This window comes from Manacus candei, unplaced genomic scaffold (genome assembly GCF_025592945.1).
Source record: "Manacus candei isolate 608988 ecotype Guabito, Panama unplaced genomic scaffold, ASM2559294v1 h1tg000149l, whole genome shotgun sequence".
NCBI lineage: Eukaryota > Metazoa > Chordata > Aves > Passeriformes > Pipridae > Manacus > Manacus candei.
In genome coordinates this window covers 543559-566114 of record NW_026138197.1, presented here as the reverse complement: position 1 = coordinate 566114, position 22556 = coordinate 543559, and the positions used below count along the sequence as shown (strand labels likewise).

General features: G+C 64.5%; 3 protein-coding genes and 1 long non-coding RNA gene across 5 annotated transcripts; 3 read left to right on the top strand and 1 right to left on the bottom strand.

The window, feature by feature from the left end:
* The first annotated feature begins 220 nt into the window (after positions 1–220).
* On the top strand, positions 221–8122 carry SYN1 (synapsin I). The gene is made up of 13 exons (XM_051772030.1): positions 221–1184; positions 1660–1717; positions 2370–2452; positions 2937–3090; positions 3472–3561; positions 4439–4501; positions 4917–5059; positions 5605–5673; positions 6195–6297; positions 6398–6535; positions 6620–6683; positions 7107–7851; positions 7923–8122. Exons 1-13 carry the CDS (start codon positions 1006–1008, stop codon positions 7996–7998), a joined length of 1965 nt encoding a protein of 654 aa, XP_051627990.1. The 5' UTR covers positions 221–1005; the 3' UTR covers positions 7999–8122.
* Positions 8123–8384: 262 nt separating this feature from the next.
* On the top strand, positions 8385–11286 carry UXT (ubiquitously expressed prefoldin like chaperone). Its single transcript, XM_051772031.1, is given in 7 exon segments — positions 8385–8941; positions 9238–9319; positions 9858–9922; positions 10292–10383; positions 10386–10398; positions 11019–11082; positions 11165–11286. Coding segments are annotated over 7 exon segments (438 nt in total). The 5' UTR covers positions 8385–8873; the 3' UTR covers positions 11219–11286.
* Positions 11287–12239: 953 nt separating this feature from the next.
* Positions 12240–21729, top strand: CDK16 (cyclin dependent kinase 16). Of its 2 annotated transcripts, none has more exons than XM_051772062.1 (17): positions 12240–12392; positions 12716–12833; positions 13641–13765; positions 14176–14277; positions 14662–14718; positions 14938–15052; positions 15457–15551; positions 15965–16027; positions 16511–16634; positions 17154–17274; positions 17940–18037; positions 18650–18710; positions 18988–19030; positions 19325–19415; positions 20011–20088; positions 20168–20215; positions 20650–21729. In XM_051772062.1, exons 2-16 carry the CDS (start codon positions 12725–12727, stop codon positions 20203–20205), a joined length of 1320 nt encoding a protein of 439 aa, XP_051628022.1. In that variant the 5' UTR covers positions 12240–12392; positions 12716–12724; the 3' UTR covers positions 20206–20215; positions 20650–21729. The 2 variants fall into 2 exon arrangements, with proteins under 2 accessions (XP_051628022.1, XP_051628020.1); XM_051772060.1 differs by having other exon boundaries at positions 18650–18755.
* On the bottom strand, positions 17299–17924 carry LOC127463064 (uncharacterized). The gene is made up of 3 exons (XR_007900652.1): positions 17777–17924; positions 17600–17686; positions 17299–17415 (listed from the first exon to the last, which is right to left on the bottom strand). It is a non-coding gene; the product is annotated as an uncharacterized LOC127463064 (long non-coding RNA).
* Positions 21730–22556: the final 827 nt, after the last annotated feature.

Here is a 22556-nt window from a genome sequence, read left to right as displayed (position 1 = left end):
GAGGGGAGGGGAGGAGGGGGGTCCCGGGGAGGGGCGGCCCAGGGGGTCTTTTTTCGGGTGTCGCTGCTCGCGATGACGTCACCGGCCACACCCCACAAGGCCCCGCCCCTTCCCTCTGCAGAGCCGGGGGCGGGACTGATGATGACGTCATCACGAGGCCACGCCCACTCGCAGGGTTTGGCTGGGGAGGGGCGGGGCGGGGGCGGGGCCGGATGTGAGCGCGCGGGGGCGGGGCGGGGCGGGGCCGCCCGGGGATGCTTTAGGGGGCTCATCCTGCAGGGGGGTCATTCCAGAGGGTCCCACAGGGCCCCCCCGGCCCTCCCGGGCCGCCCCCCCTCCCGATCCCTTACAACCCCCTCCCCTGTAGCCCCCCCTTCTCCTATAGCCCCCCATCCCTACAGCCCCCGATGCCCTGTAGCCCCCTCACATCCCTGTAGCTCCCCAAGCCCCATAGCTCCCGAGCCCCCTCTAGCCCATCCCTACAGCCCCCCATCCTCTATAGGGCCCGGCCATAGGGCCGCTGTCCTCAGCCCCCCCAGCTCCCTCCCCCTATTGAGCAGCTTTTCCCGGGGTCCCTCCCCCTCATAGACCCCCCTCCCCCAGAGACCCCCCCCAACAGATACTTCCTATAGGGCGGCCCGACCCCCTCCCCCAGCTCTCCCTCCCCCACCTTCTTACAGGGGATCCTGCCCTCACATCGCCCCCGTATCCCCGAGCCCTGCCGGGCCCCACAGCCCTGACCCTATAGGGTGACCCCCCACAGCCCTGACCCTATAGGGTGACCCCCCACAGCCCTGACCCCCCCGGCCCTTAGAGCTGCCCCATAGGGGGTCCCACCAGCCCCCTCGGGTGTCTCGGGACCCCCTTCGGAGGCACCTGTAGGTGACGCGCCCCCATGACCGGACCCTATAGGGTGCCCCCCCATCTATAGGGTGCCCCCCCATCTATAGGGTGCCCCCCCCGTAGGGTGACTCCCCCGGCCCCTTAGCGCCCCCCAGCGGCGGGATGGAGTTCCTGCGGCGCCGTCTCTCTGACGGGAATTTCCTGGCGGGGGGGGGCGGGGACCCCCCCGGGGCGGGGCCGGGGGCGGGGGGGGGGGCTGGAGTGGGGTCGGCGGGGAGACCCCCCCGGAGCACCGCTTTGGCCCCGCTGCTGCTCGTCATTGCCCCCCCTGGCACCGACTGGTAGGTATTGGGGCCCCCTCTGGGACCCCCAAGCCCCCCTTCCCCCGGGGAACCCCCCCGTCACCTCTGGGACCCCCAGCACCCCTCCCGGGGAACCCCCCGATTACCTGTGGGACCCCCATCCCCCCCTTCCCCCGGGCAGCTTTTTGGGGGGATGGTCAGTTTGGGGTGGTCACGTTTGGGGGGGGGGGGGTCAAGTTTGGGGGGCAGATTTAGGGTCTCGTATTGAGTGGGCTGGCATTGGGGATCAATTTGGGGTGGGGAGATTTGGGGGGTCACATTAACGGGGGGGCAATATGGGAGAGGGCACTTTGGGGGGGTCATTTGAGGGTGTGGATTTGGGGGGGCTCAGATTTGTGGGGACACTTGGAGGTGTCTTTTTTGGGGGGGTTGGTTGGAGAGGGGACCCTGGGGGGGCATTTTGAGGACCCCAAACCCTCTAGTTTTGGGTTTTGCACACTCTGACCCCCCCCAGGGTGAAGCTCTTCAAGGGTAAATCGGTCCATGGGGATGTGGAGCTGCGAGTGGAGCAGGTGAGTTTTGGGGACCCTCCCCCAGTTTTGGACAACCCCTAAAAATTCGGGGTCTCTCAATCCTTTGGGCTCTCCCTCAGATTCTGGAACCTGCCCATAGAGTTTCATGTACCGGTTTGGGGGTTCAGACAGGTTTGAGGGTGCCCCCAGGGAGGTTTTGGGGGCTCTGGGGGACTTGGCATCCCCATGGATATTTGGGTCCCCTCCTAATTTTTGGGATGCTCTAACCCCCCCATTCCTTGACTCATTTTGGGGGTTCAGGGAGGGTTTAGAGGCCCTGAGAGATATTGAGGAGTCTTTTGGGGGATTTTGGGGTGCCCTTAAACCTCCTTTTCTTACCTCAGTTCGAAGGTTTTGGGGGTTCTCTGGGGGTCTTGGGGTCCTGCTGGATTTTGAGGTTCCCCCCTTGAATTTCAGGTGCCCCTAAACCTCCTATTCCTCAATCCAGTTTGGGGGTTCAGGACAGGTTTGGGGGGGGTCTCCCTAGATTTTGAGGTCTCCATGTGAGATTTTGGGGCCCCTCTGAATTTTGAGATGTATCTGAATCTCTTTTCTCGACCCAATTTGAGGCTTCAGGCAGGTTTGGGGTGGGGGGGTGTTTAGGGGTCCCAGGGAGGCTCTGGAGTCCCCCCTGGATTTTGGGGTTCCCCAGGCCCAGTTCTCGGAGCTCTCCTTGGCTGCCTCCACCCACGGAGCCCTGAGTGTCACCATCGACTCCCCCCGGGGGGGCACCAGGTGGGATTTGGGGACCCCCCTCCCCCATTCAGGGGCTGAAATTGGGGTACTGGGGCTATGGGGAGGGGGGGAAGGCAGTCTGGGGAGGCTGGGGAGATCTTGGGGGGCACCAGGTGGGAATCTGGGGCTGTGGGGAGGATTTTGGGGGCCCAGGGGGTTGTTTTTGAGGAGCCACAGGTGGGAGTTTGAGGGACAGGGTCAGAATTGGGGTGCAAGGGGAAGTTTAGGGTTTTGGGTGCAGAGTCAGATGTTGGGGTGTGGGAGGGGGTTGTTGACACTGGGGTTAGGGGGAAAAAGTGGATTTTGGGGGTGAATTTGGTTATTTGGGGTGGGGGTGAATTTCTGGGGTCCGGGTGTAGTTTTGGGGATGGGGGGGTCAAATTCGAGGGTGTGGGGTTGGGCCTTGGGGTGGAGGGAGGGATTGTGGGGTTGGATTTGGGGGGGGCCCGGGGCTCTGGGGCCCCCCTGACCCCCTCCCCCCCAGGCGGGTGCGCCCTGACTTTGTGCTGGTTCGAGAACCCCCCGAGGGGGGGGCCGGGGACGCCCCTCGGCGGCTGCTGGTGGGGCTGCACCTGGGGGGGGTCCCCAGCACCGACCCCCTCCCCGCCCTGTACGGCTTCGCCCACCCCCCCTGCCTGGTGTGTGGGGCACTGGGGGGGCACTGGGGGGGTGGGGAAGGACTGGGAGGGATGGGGAGGGACACTGGAGGGCACTGGGGCGGGACGGGGAGGCACTGGGAGGGCATCTGGGGGAACCGGGGAGGGACTGGGAGGTGATTGGAACAGACTGAGAGCTGCTGGGAGGGGACTGGGAGGGACTGGGAGGGACTGGGGAAGGAGTGAGGGGCACTGGGGAGCACTGGGGTGGACTGGGAGGTGACTGGGATGACTGGGAGGAGGGAGACTGGGGGACTGAGAGAGATGGGGAGTGTACTGGGAGGCACTGGGAGGGATAATCGGGCAGACTGGGAGCACTGGGCAGGGTGGTTGCACACCCCCTGACACTCCCAGTGCTCCCAGTTTGCCCAGTTGGCTCGGCTGCAGCGGGAACTGGGCCCCGAGGCCTTTCCCCTGGTCCCACAGCGCTTCTGCAACCGCCCCCGTGGACTGGTGAGCACTGGGAGGGGACTGGGAGTACTGGGGTCTATTTTGGGGCAAGTGGGGTGTGTCACTGGTGTGTCATTGGTGTGTCACTGGTGTGTCACTGGTGTTTTACTGGTGTGTCATTGGTGTGTCTCTGGTGTGTCACTGGTGTGTCACTGGTGTTTTACTGGTGTGTCATTGGTGTGTCTCTGGTGTGTCACTGGTGTGTCACTGGTGTGTCACTGGTGTGTCACTGGTGTTTTACTGGTGTGTCATTGATGTGTCTCTGGTGTCACTGGTGTGTCATTGGTGTGTCACTGGTGTGTCATTGGTGTGTGTCATTCGTGTGTCACTGGTGTCACTGGTGTCACTGGTGTGTCATTCATGTGTCATTGGTGTGTCATTCGTGTGTCATTCGTGTGTCACTGGTGTCACTGGTGTGTCATTGGTGTGTCATTGGTGTGTCACTGGTGTGTCATTGGTGTGTCACTGGTGTCACTGGTGTGTCACTGGTGTCATTGGTGTGTCACTGGTGTGTCACTGGTGTCACTGGTGTCACTGGTGTGTCATTCATGTGTCATTGGTGTGTCATTGGTGTGTCATTGGTGTGTCACTGGTGTGTCATTGGTGTGTCATTGGTGTGTCACTGGTGTGTCATTGTTGTGTCATTGGTGTGTCACTGGTGTCACTGGTGTGTCACTGGTGTGTCATTGGTGTGTCATTGGTGTGTCAGTGGTGTGTCATTGGTGTGTCATTCGTGTGTCACTGGTGTCACTGGTGTGTCACTGGTGTGTCATTGGTGTGTCACTGGTGTCATTGGTGTGTCATTGGTGTGTCATTGGTGTGTCACTGGTGTGTCACTGGTGTCACTGGTGTCACTGGTGTCACTGGTATCTGTCCCCAGCTGACTGCCCCGACCTTCCCCATGACGGTGACTCTCAGCCCCGCCCCCGCTGGGGTGGGCCAGGTGAGGCCCCGCCCCCCTAAACCCTGCCCTGTCCCGGGGGTGTGGCCAGGGCGGGGCCCGCAGTGGGCGGGGCCTGTGGTGGGCGGGGCCCGCAGTGGGCGGGGCCGGGGTGTCCCAGCTGGGGGGGTGTGGACCAATGGGGGGGGTGTGGCTTGGGGATGGGAGTGTACAAGTGGGCGTGGCTTAGCGTTGTCCCCGCCCCCAGAGGCAGAGCGGAGGGGGATCGATGGGTGGGCTCCCAGGAGAGGCCCTTTCTGGGCGTGCCCAAAGGGGGTGTGGCCCTGTGTGGGTGTGGCTCATCCACGTCCCTGCCCCAAGACGAGAAGCTGGTCCCTTTGGGAGGGCTGAGGGGCTCACGGGGGCGGTGCCGGTGGGCGTGGCCAGTGGGTGGGGCGTGTGTGACGTGTCCCCCCAGGTGCGCGTGGGGACGCCGCAGGTGCTGGGGGCGGTGGCGGCCGCCATGGGCGGGGCCCGGGCCGGGGCCCTGGTGCAGGGGGGCCCCGCGGGGACCCAGCGGCTGCGGGTGCAGCGCATCGGGGACGAGTACCGGGCTCTGCGGTGAGGGCGGGGCGCAGGGGCGGGGCTGGGGCGGGGCTGGGAGGTACAGGGTCCTGTGGTGGGGTGGGGCTGGGGGTGGAGCCAGGCCTTGTGGGCGGGGACTGGGGTACGGGCCCCTGTGGTGATGGGTGGGGCTTAGACCTGGAGGAGGGGCTTGGACCTGGGGTGGGGCCTGGGCCTTGGGGCGGGGCTTGGAAGTACAGGGTCCTGTGGTGGGGGAGGGGCCACGGAGGGGGCGCCTCGGTGTGAAGCAAGATTTGGGGGGTGGGGGCCGGGTGATGGCCCGGGGTGTGGCTCGGCTCGGGGGCGTGGCTTAGGGTACCTGCTCAGTGGTGAGGGGTAGGGCCCAGGTCAGGGGTGGGGTCAGGCTTTGGGCCCTCTGATGAGGGGTGGGGCCTCAGCCTGGGGGGTGGGGCTTGGGGAGCAGAACCTGGGGGGGCCCGTGGGGGTGTGAGGGAAATGGGAGATGGGAACTGGGGGGGTAACAGAGGCCATGGGGCCTTTGAGGCCCTCCCTGACACTTGTGCCCCCCTTTCCACCCGCAGGTGGTCTCTGGGGGCCGCAGATGCTGCGGGGGAGGGGCCTCACGTGGAGCCGGTTGCCCTCAGCCCTCGGTGAGTGTGGGGGGCGGGGCCTGACCCGTGAGGGGGCGGGGCTTGTCTCTGAGGGGCGGGCTCTCAGAGGGCCGAGGGAGGGGTCGAATGCCTGGGCTGGGGCTGTGGGAGGGGGCGTGGCTACAGAAGGGCAGGGAGACAGAACAGGGAGGGACTGTGTGGAGGAGGTGGGGCTATGCAGAAAGAGGTGGGGCTACAGAGAAGGGTGGAGCCACGGGAAGGGGCAGGGCCATAGGAAACAGGGCCATGAGGGTGGGAAGGGGTGGGGCATTGGAGATGTGGCCATTGGGAAAGTGTGTGGCTTTCATAAGGGGCGTGGCTCTCCTTGGGGGAGGGGCTCCATCAAGAAGTTGGGGCTGGGGGTGTGGCTCTGTGGGCAGGGCTTTGGAGAAGGAGCTTCAGGCAGGGGTGCTAAAATACCCAACGGGGTGTCCCTGTGCTCAAGGAGGCGTGCCCAGGGTTAGTGGGCGTGGCTTCAGTCTCGGGGCGTGGCCATCTGAGCCCCTCCCCCTGCCCTGCAGGCACCGGGGGTGGGTGGATGCCTGCGCCGGCCTCTTTGGGGGGGTTGACATCTGCGGCGTGGAGGCGCTGCGGGGCCCCGACGGGCAGGAGCACATCGTGCAGGTACCTCCACACCTGGGGGTCCCCCGGGCACCGGGGGCCCTCCCAAAGCCCTGGGGGGCCCCCCGGGCACCTGGGTCACACCCGGGGCCCTCCCCCCCAGGTTCTGGGCTCTTGGCTGCCGCTGGTGGGGCCGGGGGCGGCCGAGGATCGGGGCCGGATCGTGGAGCTGGTGCTGGCGCGGATGAGGGAGGAGCTGCCCTGCCCCCGGAGCCCCTCCCCTTCCCGGCCACGCCTACAGGTAACTCCCCCTCCCCCCACAGTCCCCCAGGACCCTCCTGAGCCCCCCAAGTCTTAAACCTGCCCCTTCCTTTCTGCCCCACAGACATCAGTGACGTCGGGGTCCCCCCGGCCGGGGACCCCCCCACAGCAACGGCCCCAACCACAGGGTGAGTGAACCCACAAAAGTGAGACCCCTCCTTCCCTGCCTAATCCTGGGACAACCCAGAAACCAAGGGACACTGCAGAGTTCCTGGATCTGTGTAAATGTGGGGCCTCCCAAGAATGTGACAATCCCCCTCAAAACCTGACCTCCCCTAAAGTGGGACCCACAAAAATACTGGGACCAGCCCCTGAAATTTGGGTGTAACCCCAAGTCCTGGGAATCCCCAAAGCAGGGACCAAGAAAACCCTTCAGATACCCAAAATCTGGGGACCCTACCCTGCGAGATATCCCCCCAAATCTGCTCCCAAACCTGCCCTTCCATCCAGTGCTTGGACAGAGCTGGATGCGAGTTTGGGGGATTCCCCCCAAGATGGGCTCCTTTGCCTCCCCCTGACTGGCCCATTCAGTTGTCTCTCTTCCCCCACAGGGGCCCCACCGCCGTCTGGCCCCGCCCAGCCCCGCCCACCACCGCAGGGGCAGCCTCGCCCCCCGCTGGGTGGAGCTTCACCACGCCCTGCCCATCCCAGCACCGCCCCACCACGAGGTCCCGCTCAGCCCCGCCCACCTGGTCCACAGCCTCGCTCCCAAACTCCACCCACGTCCCCACAGACACGCCCACAAGCACCCCCTACCTCCCCCCAGCCCCGCCCCCAAACCCCACCCACCTCCCCACAGCCGCCCCCGCAAGCCCCGCCCCCCACCGTGCAACCCCGCCCTCCACTCTCTCCATCTGTGTCTCAGCCCCGCCCCCCCACCCCGCAGCCCCGCCCACAAGCCCCACCAACCTCCCCGCAGCCCCGCCCCCAAGCCCCACCGACTGCACAGCCTCGCCCTCAGGCCCCGCCCACCACCCCACAGCCCCGCCCACCAGGCCCAGCCACATCTCCCCAACCGAGGCCCAAAGCTCCGCCCACTTCCCCGCAGCCCCGCCCACCAGGCCCAGCCATGGCCCCCCAGCCACGGCCCCAAGCCCCGCCCCCCACCGCCCAGCCCCGCCTCTCCAGGTCCCCCTCAGTGCCCCAGCCCCGCCCCCAAGGCCCGCCCCCCGCTGCCCAGCCCCGCCCCCCAGGCCCGCAGACCCCGCCCACCACTCGGCAGCCCCGCCCACAGGCCCCGCCCCTCGCCCCCAAACCGGCCCTGGCCCCCAAACCGGGCGGAGCCCCTCCCCCAAGGTAAGTCGGGGGGGTGCGGTGGGAGGGGGCGGGGCCCGACCCCGGGCCCCCTGACCCCGCCCCCTCCGCAGCCCCGCCCCCGAGCAGGGCCCCCCCGAGAGCCTGCGGGCGCTGCGGCAGAGCTTCGCCAGCCTCTTCACCGACTGAGGGGCCGCCGCCCCCAGCCTGCCCGGGGAGTCCTGGCTCTGGGACCCCCACACACGAGGGGTGCTCAGGCACCTGGGACCATGAAACCCCACCCGGGTGGATCCCGGGAGCCTCGAGAATCCACCGGGCCGCCCCAGGAACCCCTCAAATGCGCCCGGGGGTGCCCAGGTTTCTGGGACCCCCTGAACCCACCCTGGGGGGGCCTCAGGCACCAAGTCCTCCCCTCCCTTTTTCTGCGCACCCCCAACCCCCCCCCCCAAGAGCCTGGGGGGGGTCCGTCAGTGTGTGCTCGTGACACTGTGTGTGAGCCCCGCCCCCGCTTCGCCCCGCCCCCGCTTCGCCCCGCCCCCTTCGCTGCTGTGTTTTGGGAGGGGCAATAAAGTCCTGGAGCTGCTTCCGCTGTGTCTCTGCTGGGGCGGGAGGAGCCCCCGAGGCGGGGGGGGGGCTCACGGACCGTCTGGAGCTGAGGGTGGCACCTAAAGATCGTCGGGGGGCCACGCGAGTACAATGTCCAGAGCCCGGGCAGGGGGCTATGGACCCCCTAAAACTGGGTGAGATGTTGGGCCTGGGGGGCCCATAGACCGGGGGAGGGGGGTGGAACCGGGAGCGGAGCGTAGACCCGACAGACCCCCATTGCTCTGGGGGGGCTCCGTGCCCTGGAGAGTCCGGGGCCGTTATGGCCTCTGCAGAGGCGGGGGAGTCCCAGCCTGGGGAATGTCGCGACATGAGTCCCGATAAGCCCGGGGAAAAGAATGGCGGCTGAACTTCCCGCCCGCCAGGGGGCGCTCCAGGCACTAGGCAGCGGCGCGCGGCGATGACGCAATTCCGTCTCCGCCCCCCGCGCCGCTTCGGTCGGCGATGACGTCAGGGCGGCGATGGCGGCGGCGGAGAAGACGCAGCGCTACGAGGCCTTCGTGAGCGACGTCCTGCAGCGCGACCTGCGGTCAGTGACGTCACACCCCGCCCCGGGCCCCGCCCCGGCCTCTGCCCGCGCCCACTCCCCCCGCCCCGTCCCCACAGGCCACTCGGGTCCAGCCCCCGCGGCCTGGCCACGCCCCCTTCCCACCCCCGCCTCTATGCAATGACCACGCCTATAAACAGCACCGAGGCCCCGCCCCCGCCTCCAACCCCGCCCCCTCCCGCTGACCCCACCCCCTTTGACGAGCCCCGCCCCATTGCTGCCCCGATGCCCCGCCCCCCGCGCCGAGGCCCCGCCCTGTCCAACAGCGCCCCCCGCAGGCGCGTGCAGGAGCAGCGCGACGCCGTGTTCGAGCAGCAGGCGCAGGTGCTGCAGCTCCGCTCCGCCCTCGCCCGCCTACAGGTGGGTGGGGCCGGGGGGGCGGGGCCTGGGGGGGCGGGGCCTGGGGGCACATGGGGGGCTGTGGGGGGAGGGAGTGCAAGTTTTTGGGGGCACTGGGGGCATTGTTTTGGGCCCTGGGGTGTCATTGGAGGGGGTTGGGAGTCTTGAGGGGGCAGTTGGGGACCCTGCGGGGCATTGAGGATCTCATGGGGGGGATTTGGGGGATATTTGGGGGTATGTGGGGTTGTTTGGGGGTGTTTGCAGGTAGTTGGGGGTAGTTTGGGGGTCCCTGGGGAGATTAGGGGGTTATTTGAATGTTATTTGAAGGCATTGCATTGGGAGGATCTGGGGTATTTGAGGGTTCCTGGGGGGATTTGGGGGTCCCCTGAAGTGGGATTGGAGGTCCCTGGGGGCGTTTGGGTTGCCTGTGTTGCACTGGGGGAATCTGGGTGATTTGAGGGTCCTGGGGACTGTCTGGGGTTCCTGAAGGAGGGGTTGGGGGTCCCTGGGCTGGCTGGGGGTCCCTGTGTTGCATTGGGGGGTTTGGGGGGTCCCCCAGGAAGCCGCCGCCCCCCTGCGCACCCAGGTCGACCTCGGCTGCAACTTCTTCGTTACTGCAGAAGTGTGAGTTGGAGGGGATCCCAAAAACCCCCTGAGTGACCAACCCCACCCCCAGGGTTACCATGGGAGCTTCGGGATCCCAACCTCCCCCTGGGACCTGCAGAGGAACCCAGGACTCCCCTGGGCCCCCCGTATTCCCCCTGAGACACCCTCAATCTCCAGGGACTCCATAAGCCTGGTGGGACTTCCCCAGGGACCCCCAAAACCACCCCTGGGAATCCCCCTGGGAGCCCACTGGGAATCTCTTGGAATTCCATAACTTCCTCTGGACAGCCCCCTGCGACCCCCTTGGGCCTCCACAACCCCTGTGGCACCCCATAAACCCTCCAAGGACCCCCAATAGCCCCCCCAAACCTCCCTTTTCCCCCCCAGCCCGGACCCGCAGCGTGTGTTTGTGGCCCTGGGCTATGGGTTCTACGCGGAGCTGACGCTGCCCGAGGCCCTTCGGCACCTGGAGCGCCGCAGCGCCTTCTGCAGCGGTGAGACCCCCTGGACATGGGCTGGGCACACCCCGGTGACACAGCCCTAGGCCTTGGGCCCTGGACACACCCTCTGGACACACCCTGGACACACCCTCTGGACACACCCTGGACACACCCCCCTGAACACTTGCCACACCCCAGCCTTGGCCATACCCCCAGTTAGGCCACGCCCCCCCACCAGGCTTTGACACTCCATGCCTGGGCTGTTGGGTGCTTACAGAAGGTTCACAAGCCTCCCCCCCCACCTTTGTCAAGACTCCGCCAAAAAAGGCCATACCCCTGTCAAAGACCACGCCCTCTCAGCATGCCCCGCCCCCTGTCCCAGCTGCCTGGGGATGGGTGGGGTGGGAGGGAGCAGCGCCCATCCCAATAAGCCCTACCCCCTTTCTGGACCACACCCCCTTCAGGCCACACCCCCTTTGCCCACAGCTGTGGCCACAGGAAGCTCCTGGTGGATAAACCACGCCCCCTGCCACCCCGCCCACCCTGCCTAGGCCACGCCCCTCACCATAAGAAGAGACCAGGTCATTGCCCTATGACCAAAAACTGGGGAGTGTGACCCCGCCTCCTCCATGTGGGAGGCTCCACCCCCTGCTGAGGCTCCACCCCTCCCACAGGCTCAGTGACTCCCTGACCCGGGATGGGGCCAAGATCCGGGCGCACATCCGGCTGGTGCTGGAGGTAACACCCCCTGACCCCCTCCTTTCCCCTTGGCCCCCGCCCCTCCACCTCCTGATCCCACCCCAATGCTCTGCCCCCCCAGGGCCTGCGGGAGCTCCAGGGGCTCCAGGATCCCCCTGCCACCTCCGAGCCCTGATGGACACCTGGGCCCTCCTCTCACCTGTGTATCGTGTATGTAAACCTGGAGTAAAGAGCTTTTTGTAACCCTGGAGTAACGTGTGTAAACATCGGGTAAAGGCTTGTGCCTTCAAGGAGGAACCTGGAGTAGTTTGTGAGTAAACAGTGAGCCACCTGTCAGCAGCCCCGGCAGGGTCCTGTTAGTAACCCTGGAGTAACCCTGGAGTAACCCTGGACTACCCAATATGCAACACTGGCACGACCTATGAGTAACCCAGAGCAGGAGCTCAACAGTGCTGGAGGGGTTTTGAATAACCCAGGAGCAACCTGAGAGTAATCACAGTGGAACTGCAGGGCAGTTCTGGAGTAACTTATGGGCAAACTTTGAGTAGCCTCAGCACAAGACCTGAGTAACCTCAGGGTACCACTGGAGTATCCTGTTCTTGTCACTGGACTAACCTTGGAGTAGTTGCTGGAGCCCCCATGAGCAACGCTGGAGTAATCTCAAAGCACCCGTTAGTGACTGTGGAATAAATAATGAGTGACCCCAAAGTCTGGTCTGCTTCACCCCCCAAAAAAGGGGTGGAGCATCTTTTGGGGTGTCCCCGCTCTCTCCAGCCCAAGGGGAGGGGGAGCAGGGCGAGGGGTTCCTATTGGATGTTTGGCAGTGGGGGAGGAGCCCGAACGCGGCGTGGGGGGTGAGGGGCGGCTGGTCCCGGGGTGGAGGGGGCGGGAGAAGGGAGCAGATGGAAACGGGGGGGGCGGGGGGGCGCCCGGCCGGGCGTGACGACATTGGGGCTGGCGGAGAGGGAGCCCCGCGATCCGGGAGCTGCCCCAGTCCCCCCAGCAGGGACCCCCCACGGTCCTTGCGCGGCGGGGCAGTTCAGGGGGTCCCGGCCCCGAGGAGTCCTTCGGGGGGGGCTCCAGGAACCGCCCCCAGGCCCCCCGAGCCCCTCCCCTCATTGCGGGGGCGTGTCCTCGCCTGGCCCCGCCCCCGCGAGACTCCTAATTGGCTCCGCCCCCTCGCTGACGTCACCCGGCCCCGCCCCGCCGCCATCTTGCGCCGCCGCCGCCGCCGCTCCCGCCGCTCCCGCCCGGCCCGGCCCGGCCCGGCCCCCCCGGAGCCGCCCGCGGGGTCGGGCCCGGCCCCGCCATGGCCGAGGATTTCTGGGAGGCCCCGCGCCGCTGAGCCGGTAACGGGGGAACCCCCCAGGAACCCCCCAGGGAGCCCCCCGGGATCCCGCGGCCCGGCCCCGCCTCTGTGAAGGCAGAGGGGGGGGAGGAAGGGAGGAGGCCACGCCCCCTTTGGCCACGCGCACCGGGGCGGGGGGCGCGGGGGGACCCTGGAATTGGGGGGGTCTGGCAGTTTGGGGAGGGGGACTCAGGCTTGGAAGGATCCTGTTTTGCAGGGCCTCAGGTGGGTCCAGGTGTGCAGGGGGTGCCCAGGCGTGTGGGGTGCTCCAGGTATGCGGGGGGGGCCCAGGTGTGCAGGGGGGACAGAGGTGTCGCCGCCCAGGGCTCGGCCATGGACCGGATGAAGAAGATCAAGCGGCAGCTGTCGATGACGCTGCGGGGGGGCCGCGCCCCCGAGAAGGGTCTGGGGGACCCCCGCGACGGCCACGGCAGCGACAGCGGTGAGCGCCGGCCCTTTAAGGGGAGCCCCGCCCCCTTTGAGGGAACCCCGCCCCTCTAAAGGGAGGCCTGGCCCTTTAAGAGGGACAGGACATGGGTTGGGGGTGCCTGGCCCTTTAAGAGCTATTTTGAGAGGAGGGGGGGAGACTGAGGGGGTGCTTGGCCCTTTGAGAGAGTGTCTGCCCCTTTAAGACGGCGGGGCAGGGGTTGGAGGTGCCTGGCCCTTTAAGTCACCCCCGGCGGGGCACGGGCCCTTTAAGAGCTCTCGGGTCCCTTCTGTGCCCCCCCCTTCACCCCCTGGGTCCTTCCGCCGTCCATCTGTCCCCAGGACCCCCCCTTGTCCATCCATCTGTTCCCGTATCCTGTCCCCTGCCCGCCCCCCGGTGTCACCACCTGTCCCCGGCCCCCCTGCCTCGTGTCCCCGTGTCACCCCCCCAGACTTGTTCCCCAGGTCCCCCCTGTGCCCCTGTCCCGGGAGGAGGGGACACAGAATTGGGGGTCCCTGGGGAACTTGTGGGAGGGATGGAGGGACCTTTGGGGGCTTTAGGGGGGGTTCAGGAGAGTCCTGGGGACCTTTGGGAGTCTCTTGGGGTTTGAGGGAGTCCTGGGGGTTTGGTGGGCAGGCTCTTGGGATTCAGGGAGATGGGGGTCCCTGAGTAGGGACTTTGGGAGGGCTTGGGGACACAGGGGGATGCCGGGGGGGGATCCCTTGAATTTGAGGGGGGTTCTGAGATTTTGGGGGGGTCTCAGGAGGGTTCAGGGATCCCGGGGGGGTTTCGGGGGGCCCTGATGTCCCCCTTGCCCCCCAGAGGCAGGGGGGGAGGAGGGGCGAATGGGATCGGACGGGGAGAGTGACCCCCCCTCGGGGACATCCTCGGAGGAGGTGGCATCGCCCGTGCGCCTGCGCCAGCACCCGCGGCCCAGCGCCTGCGAGGTGGGACTGGGGGGACTGGAGGCACTGGGGGGACTGGGGGCACTGGAGAGCACTGGGGGGCACTGGGGAACTCTAGGGGGACTGGGGACACGGGGGGGACTGCACGGGACTGGGAGGCATTGGAAGCACTGAGGGGAGTACGTGGGACTGGGAGGCACTGGAAGCACTGGGGGGACTGGTGGCTCTGGGGGCACTGGAAGCACTGCAGGGATTGGGGAGCACTGGGAAGAATGGAGGGCACTGGGGGGACCGGAGGGCACTGGGGGGACTGGGAGGAATGGGGAGCACTGGGTAGAGTTCGGGGGAACTGGGGGGTACTGGGGGCACTGGGGGTTTTGGGGGGAGCCTGTGGGGGTTTGGGGCTGATCCTGGGGGGTTTCGGGGTCCCCATGTCACCCGTGTCCCCCCAGGACGTCACCAAGCGCCTGTCCCTGCCGGCCGACACCCGCCTGCCCGAGGGGGGGCTGGGGCTGCCCGGGCCCCTCAGCCGCCGCCTGCGCCGCGTCTCCCTGGTGCGTCCCAGTAGGGACCAGGACAAACTGAGACTGAGGGGTAGGAACAGCAACGTCCCCCCGTGCCCCCTGCTCTCCTCGGGGGGCAGCTGATGAGCCTCCACCTGCTCTGGTATCCCCTGCTGCATCCCAGTGTGGACCAGTACAGGCCAGTATATAGAGCAGCTGATCCCAGTGTCACTTCCTGGGGCTTCCCAGCGCTTGTCAGTTGTTCCGAGCCTTCTGCAGTGGCATCCGTTGAATGTCGATGTGTTCCAGTGTGAATTGGTGTAAACCAGTATAGGCAGTGTAGACCAATATGAATCAGTACAGGGTGGGAGGGACCAGCATCACCCCATCCAGTACTTCCCAGTTTTCCCAGTAATCGTTTCCCTCTTTGGCCAGTCGGAGATCGGTTTTGGGAAGTTGGAGACCTACGTCAAACTGGACAAACTGGGAGAGGTGAGGGGGGTGCCCAGTAGGTGGGGGGATGGGGCCGCCCTGTGTTCCCCCTTGTGTCCCTGATGTCCCCACTGTCCCCATGTCCCCACTATCCTTGTGTCCTCATGTCCCCCCATATTCCTGCCTCCCCCTGTATCCCTGATGACCCCGTGTCCCCCTTATGTCCCCAATGTCCCCATGCCCCCCGTGTCCCTGATGTCCCTGTGCCCCTGGCCCCAGGGCACCTACGCCACGGTGTACAAGGGCCGCAGCAAACTGACCGAGAACCTGGTGGCCCTGAAGGAGATTCGGCTGGAACACGAGGAGGGGGCACCGTGCACGGCCATCCGCGAGGGTGAGGGGCACGGGGAGGCCTGCATGGCCATCCGGGGGGGCTGAGGGGGGTCTGCATGTCCATCCATGAAGAGGAGGCATAGGGGGGGCCCCTATGAGGGTTGGGGGGCATGGGGGGGCCCCCACAAAGGTGGGGGGCAGAGGAGGACTGGGGGGAGTCTGAGGGCTGGGGAGCAGGGTGGGAGCTGTGGGACACCATGGGGGGGATGCAGAGGTTGGGGGACACTGGGGGGGTTGGGGCTGGGTGGAAATGGGAGGGCTGGTTTGGAGGTCTGGCTATGGTTCACACGAGGGCTGAGGCCGCTTACCCTCCTGTCCCCCCGTGTCCCCCTTTCCGTGTGTCTCTCCCTGTGTCCTCTCTGTGTCCCTCCCATGTCCCTCGGATCCCCTCCCGTGTCCCCACAGTGTCGCTGCTGCGGGATCTCAAACATGCCAACGTGGTGACGCTGCATGACATCGTCCACACGCCCCAGTGCCTCACCCTCGTCTTTGAGTACTTGGTCAGCACCTCTAAAACCCTTCTGGGACACCCAAAATCCCTCCCTGCACCTCCAAACACCCCTGGACTCCAGAATTTCCTCCGGGACATCAATCCAGTCCCTGCACTCCAGTTCACTCCTGGGCACTTGGAGCCCTCCCAGGTTCCCCCCCAAGGACCTCCATCTTCCCCAAGGGCCCTCCCAAGTCCCCATCGACCCCCCAGATCACTGTAGGGCCCTCTCAAGTGCCCTGTTGACCCCCTCAGTTGCACCCAGGGCTCGTTAAAACTCTCCAGCACCCCCAGACTCTCCCCCACACCTCCACACCTTCCCCAGTGACCCCAGGACTGTCCAAATTCCCCATGGACCCCCTCCAGGAAGTCCAGGACCCCCCCTAACTGCCCCATTTTGGGGTCCCCCTGTCCCTCCTCCAGGATCGGGACCTCAAGCAGTACCTGGATGACTGTGGCAACGTCATCAGCATGCACAATGTCAGGGTGAGGGGGTCTGGGGGGTCATCAGCATGCACAATGTCAGGGTGAGGGGGTCTGGGGGGTCATCAGCATGCACAATGTCAGGGTGAGGGGGTCTGGGGGGTCATCAGTGTGCACAGTGTCAGGGTGAGGGGGTCTGGGGGGTCATCAGCGTGCACAATGTCAGGGTGAGGGGGTCTGGGGGTTGTCAGCACACACCATGTCAGGGTGAGGGAAGTTTTGGGGGGACTCATCCCAGTGTGTGTAGGGATCAGGGAGGTGTGGGGGAAGGTCAGGAGGGTGCACAGTGTCGGGGTGTGGGGTTAAGGGGGGCCAGGGTGGTGAGAGGGTGTGTGAGGGGTCTGGTGTCTCCCAGGAGGGTGGGGGGTTTAGGACTTGTTTATGGGGTTTGTACCCATGGAGGGACCAGGATTGTGCCAGGGGCGTGCAATGAGTGCACAGTGAGTGTGCCCTGAGCATGCAAGGCCCATTTTGGGTGGGGGGCAGCTGTTCCTGTTCCAGCTGCTGCGGGGCCTCGCGTTCTGCCACCGGCACAAGGTGCTGCACCGCGACCTCAAGCCCCAGAACCTCCTGCTCAGCCGCCGTGGGGACCTCAAGCTCGCCGACTTCGGTCAGGGGACCCCAAAAATGTGCCCTGGGACCCCAGCTTCCCCCCTGGAACCCTCAATACCCTCCCTGTGCCCCCCCCCCCCAGGATACCCCAAATCCCTGTCCCTGCATTTATAAAATAAACATGGTGTGTATCAAAACACAACCTGAGACCCCCAAAAGTCTCCCATCTCCAGGTACAAGAACCCTCCAGAACACTCTCGGAGACCCTTGTGGGGACACCAGTTTCCTCCTCAGAGACCCCAGTTATCCCACATGACCCCATTTGTTTCCCCAGAGACCCCAATTTTACCTCCAGGGACCCCCAGAACCCCCTTAGGGGCCACCATTGCCCCATCTGGACTCTTGTAGACCCAAGTTTTCCCCTCCAGGGACTCCCATTCCCCTTGGATAATGGGAGCCCCCTTGGGGACCCCAATTCCCTCCCCTCGGGACCCCGGTCAACCCCAGGACCCCCTTGGGGCCCTCCATTGCCCCCCATGAACCTTTCTGGGGACCCTGACCCCCTGTTGCCCCCCAGGCCTGGCCCGAGCCAAGTCCATCCCAACCAAGACGTACTCGAGCGAGGTGGTGACGCTGTGGTACCGCCCGCCCGACATCCTGCTGGGCTCCACCGAGTACTCCACCCAGATCGACATGTGGTGGGTGCAGGGGGGCTCGGGGGGCACGAGGGCCCTTTGCACGGGGACCCGGGGCTCTTGCACAGCTCCAGGAGCGGTTTGCAGGGCTCTCATGTGCGAGGGTCTCGCACGAGTGGAGGGGGCACAGGGCTCTGTGCCAGCCTGGGGGTCTCGCATGAGGGGGGGCACAGGGCTCTGTGCCCACCTGGGGGCCTTGCATGAGAAGGGAGCAGCATGGGGCTCTGTGCCCACCTGGGGGCCTTGCATGAGAAGGGAGCAGCATGGGGCTCTGTGCCCACCTGGGGGTCTTGCATGAGAAGGGAGCAGCATGGGGCTCTGTGCCCACCTGGGGGCCTTGCATGAGGAGGGGGCACAGGGCTCTGTGCCAGCCTGGGGGTCTCGCATGAGGGGGGGCACAGGGCTCTGTGCTGGCCTGGGGGCCTTGCATGAGGGGGGGCACAGGGCTCTGTGCCAGCCTGGGGGTCTCGCATGAGAAGGGAGCAGCATGGGGCTCTGTGCCCACCTGGGGGCCTTGCATGAGGAGGGGGCACAGGGCTCTGTGCCAGCCTGGGGGTCTCGCATGAGGTCTATGAGCCCTGTTTGGGGTGGGAGGTCTCTCCCAGGAGGGTCTCACTGGGAGGGGGGTGTCTGGGGGGTTTCTTGCCTGAGGGTCTCGCTGGGCACAGGGGCGTTGGCTGCATCTTCTCAGAGATGGTGACGGGGCGGCCGCTGTTCCCCGGAGCCACCGTGGAGGAGCAGCTGCACTTCATCTTCCGCCTGCTGGGTACGGGGGGCTCGGCTTTGGGGGCGATCCAGGGGGGTTTGGGGTGAACCTGGGGGGACTGGGGTGAAAGCAGAGTTTTTGGGGCAAAGCTGGGCGGGAATAAACAGGCTTGGGGGGGGATAAATGTGGGGTTTTTTTGACAGGACTGGGGCAAATTCAGGGGTTCTGTGAAAACTGGGGGGAACTGGGGAAAGTTGGGGAAAGTTTAGGGGTTTGGGGAAAATTTCAGGGGACTTGGAGTAAATTAAGGGCCTTGGGGAAATCTAGGGGATTTTAATCAAAATTGGGTGGAAATTAGGGGATTTGGATAAATTTGGGAGAGTCAGAGGTTTGGGAAATGAAATGGTTTTGGAATAACTGAAGGGGGTCTAAGGTAATATGAGGAGCTTTGGGGAAAATTAAGGGGCTTGGGGAAAGTTAAAGGGGTTTGGGGTTGAATAAAGGGATTTGGGGTAATTTTGCAGGTCCCTGGAATTGGAAGGCTGGGGGGGTCCAAGGTCTGGGGGGCTGTGGGGAATTTTGGATTGATCCTCTGGGGTTTGGAGGGTGAGGGGGCACTTGGGGGGGCTCAGTGGGGTTTTGGGGACCTCTGACCTGCCCTGTCTCCCCCAGGGACCCCGACGGAGGAGACGTGGCCGGGGATCGGGGCCAACGCTGAGTTCCGGGCCCACAAGTACCCGCTGTACCCGCCCGAGGGGCTGCGGCACCACGCCCCACGGTGGGGGGGGGCACATGGGAGGGCTGCCCCAAAAGGGGGGGTTGCTGCCCAAAAGTGGGGGTCTCTGTACCATAGCGGGGGTCTCTGCAACATAGGGGGACTCTTTGCACCATAGCAGGGGCTTCCCCTGCCCCATGAGAGGGTGTCTCTGCCCCGTAGGGGGTGTCCCAATCCCATAGGGAGGTTGCTGCCCCATGGGGGGGTACCTGACTCCCTCTTTTCCACCCCCCAGGCTGGACCACGACGGCGCTGACCTGCTGGGGCAGCTGCTACAGGTGAGGGGGATGGGCTTGTGCTGGCCCCGCCCCTCCCCACGGGCCCCTCCCAGCCCTGCCCTGAGCCCCTCCCTGTGCCATTCCCACCCCCCCAGTCCAAGGGACCGGGCCCCTTTCCCAGATGAGGCGTGGCCTCCCCAAGGCCCCCCCACCTCATGGGCGTGGCTTACACAGGCTCCACCCACTGTGGGGTGGGAGGCACACGAGGGAGGGAGGGGATGGGGATTGGTGGGGCCACGCCCTCTGCGGGTGTGTCCCCGCCCCGTGGGCGTGTCCTGACGGTAGGCGGGGCAGTTCGAGGGGCGACGGCGGCTGCCGGCGGCGGAGGCCATGGCTCACCCGTTCTTCGGCTGCCTGGGCCCGCGGGTCAGCGCCCTGCCCGACAGTGAGTGCGGGGACGAGGGGTTGGGGGTCCTGGGGGTGGGGCTGCCAACACTTGGTGCCAGGGGAGCGTCGTGGGGGCGTGGCCTGAGGGCAGGGGCTGTAGTGGGCGTGGCTTTGTGCACTGGGTGGAGCTTTTTGGGTGCGGCTTTGGGGTGGGCCAGGGGTGGGGAGGAGTCTATGGGTGAGGGCTGGGAGTGGGTGGGGCACTTGTGAGGGGTGGGGCTTGTTGGGGCAGGGTGCAGCCTTGGAGGGGGTGGAGCTTCCCCTGGAGGAGGGCGCCCATTGGTGGAACTGGGTGGCAGTGGGAGGAACTCCAGGGGCAGGGTTTAGCCATTGCTGGGTAGAGCCTCAGAGGTGTGGGAGGAGCTATGCAAATCAGTGACGTGGGGTAATGCAAATCAGCGAGGTGTGGGAGGAGCCATGCAAATCAGCGAGGTGTGGGAGGAGCCATGCAAATCAGCGAGGTGTGGGAGGAGCCATGCAAATCAGTGAGGTGTGGTTTTCTAGGGGGTGGGGCTTGGAAACGACCACATCCCCTGTGCTGTGGTAACACCCTCCTGATGCGAGGCCCTGCCCACCCCCCTCTTCCCCCGCAGCCACCTCCATCTTCGCGCTGAAGGAGATCCAGCTGCAGAAGGAGCCGGGGCTGCGCGCGGCCCCCCTGCCCCCCCCAGGTCAGCACCCGAAACTGTGACCCCCCCGAAACTGCGACCTCCCCAAACCCACACCCTGCCCCCCTCGTTTTCTCCGTAGGTTCTTCCGCCTTCCGGGTGCTCGACACTGAATTCTGATGCTGAGCAGGTAGGGCCCCTCAAAATCGGGTGACCTGCCCAAAATGGGGGACCCCTCCCATGGGACTGCCTGATTGACTCTTCCCAAAGTTGAGGAGCAGTAGCATTAGGGGTAGGTCCCGAAACTATGGGGAACACCCCAAAAAACGAGCCCCCCCAAAACATCTAAAATTTGGGAGGGTCCCCTGGAAAGGGGACTTTCCAGAAATGGGTGATCTACCCCAAAACCAGGGAACACCCCCCAAACAGGGACCCTTAAAGGTCAGAACACCCCCAAAACATGGAGCTGCCGCATTATGGGCCCCCATGATATCTGGGGCTCAGAGACCCCCAAAATGGAATAGCTCTTATGAATGGGGAAACCTCTAAAAAGGGAGGAGGGGGTAAATTTAGGGGTTCCTCCGTTTGGGGCCACCCCCCCTTACCTGCTTTCTCTCCCCACAGCCCCTGGACTGCTGCTGCAACCCCCCAGGACCCCCCAAGACTGGGGGGGGTTGCCACAAAACTGGGGGATGACACCCAAGATAAGGGGTCACCCCAGAACTACAGGAGGGCCCCCTGGACCGGTAACCACGGCCCCCCAAAAGACCCCCTGAGGAACCGCTGCTGGATTTGGGGGGCGTCATGTGGGACCCCCCATTGGAGGGGGGTTTGGGGTCCCCCTTATTTTTTTGGGGAGTTCCCTTGAGTCTGGGGTTTCTTCCCCCCAATTTACTTCGAATTTTATTTTTTCAAGGCAATATTATAAATAAGAGTCTATATGGGTCCCTCCCCTCAAGGGGCGGGGCTCAGAGGGGGTGGAGCACAGCAGGGTGGGGCCTAGCAGGGGCAGGGCCACCCTGGGAGCAGTTTTGGGGCGGGGGGGCGGGGAGGGTGAGTTACAGTGCCCTTCTGTGCTTACTTTGAGGTTACTTACACTCAACTCCAGGGTTACCCTGTTGTTATTTGGGGCCTCAGCATCTCCCAGGAGGTTCCCCAGGGTGGAGGGGCTTCCTCTGAGGTCGGTCCCACTTCACTCCAGGGTTACCCCAGGGTTACTCAGGCCCAACTCTGACTTTACTCCAAGGCAGCTCAGGCCCAGCTCTGTGGCCGTATCTGCCCTACTCCAGCCTTATTTCATGACTCCTCAGCCTCTCCTCGCTCACTGCTGTGGTGTTACTCAGTTTCTACTCTTGATTACTCAGATGCTACTCAGCTGGGGCTCCCCTCCCTCCCCTGGGTTGCTCGTGGAGATTATTACTCTGAGCCTTCTTGGCCCTTATGTTGAGGTTGGTTGGTACTTTACTCCTACCCAGATTTTACTCCAGCGTTACTCATGATTGAGGGGGGTGGTCTTTACTCTGAGCTTTCTCAGCTCTTAGTCTGAAGTCACTTGATACGTTGCCCCTATTCAGAACTTACTCCAGGGTTCCTTCTGGGTGTCCTTACTTTGAGTTTACTCAGTCTGAGGTTACTCAGTACTTCTAGACAGAACTTACTCCAGGGTTACTCATATGGGCCCTTACTCTGGGTTTGCTCAGCTCATCCTTTTGTGTTGTTTGATACTTTATTGCTACTCGCACCTTACTCCAGGGTTACTCCATATGGTTCATTCTCCTTTGCCTTTGCCCCACACCTACTCTGGTGTTACCAACCCTTTGGCCTACTCAGTGCTTCCGTGGAAGTTACGCGCGTGCTCCTCTGTTGCTGCCCAGCTACTCGCCACAGTGACTCAGCCCTTACTCAGAAGTTACTCAGCCCTTACCACCTTCTGCTACTCAGCTCTCCCTATTTATTGCTTGAATCCCAGGTTCTCTCATCCTCAAAGCTGTACTCTGGCATTACACAAGTCTTGGCCTGCCTCATCTTACTCAGAGGTTGCTCAGCCCTTACTAGCAGGTTACTTAAATGCATCTTAACGCTGACTTGCTCCACACTTGTAATTGGGCTTGTGTGGTGGGTCCTCAGAAGGGACTTAGGCCTTACTCAACACTTAATGCTTACTCAGAAGCTACTAAGGCCTTAGTGGGCCAGCCCTGTTTACCCCCCAGTGGGTTTGGGGTTACATGGCAGCGCCTTCTTTGCTACTCAACCTTTACTCAGATGATACGAAGCCCCTCTTCTGCTTATGAGCTTCCCCCGCCCTCCAATCGCTTCCTTAGCCCCTCCTTGTGCTACTCAGAGGTTGCTGAGTTGACCTGTGTCACATCTTTACTCGTATGTTACTCAGTCTCAGCTCTGGTGTTTCCTGCTCCCCCTGTTCTTCCAGGCCTTTTCTCTGAGGATACCCAATGGATACACCTCCTTCACTGCTTGCTGTGGTGTTACTTACCCTTTGCACTTCCAGGATGCTCTCAACTATCTTCTGGGCC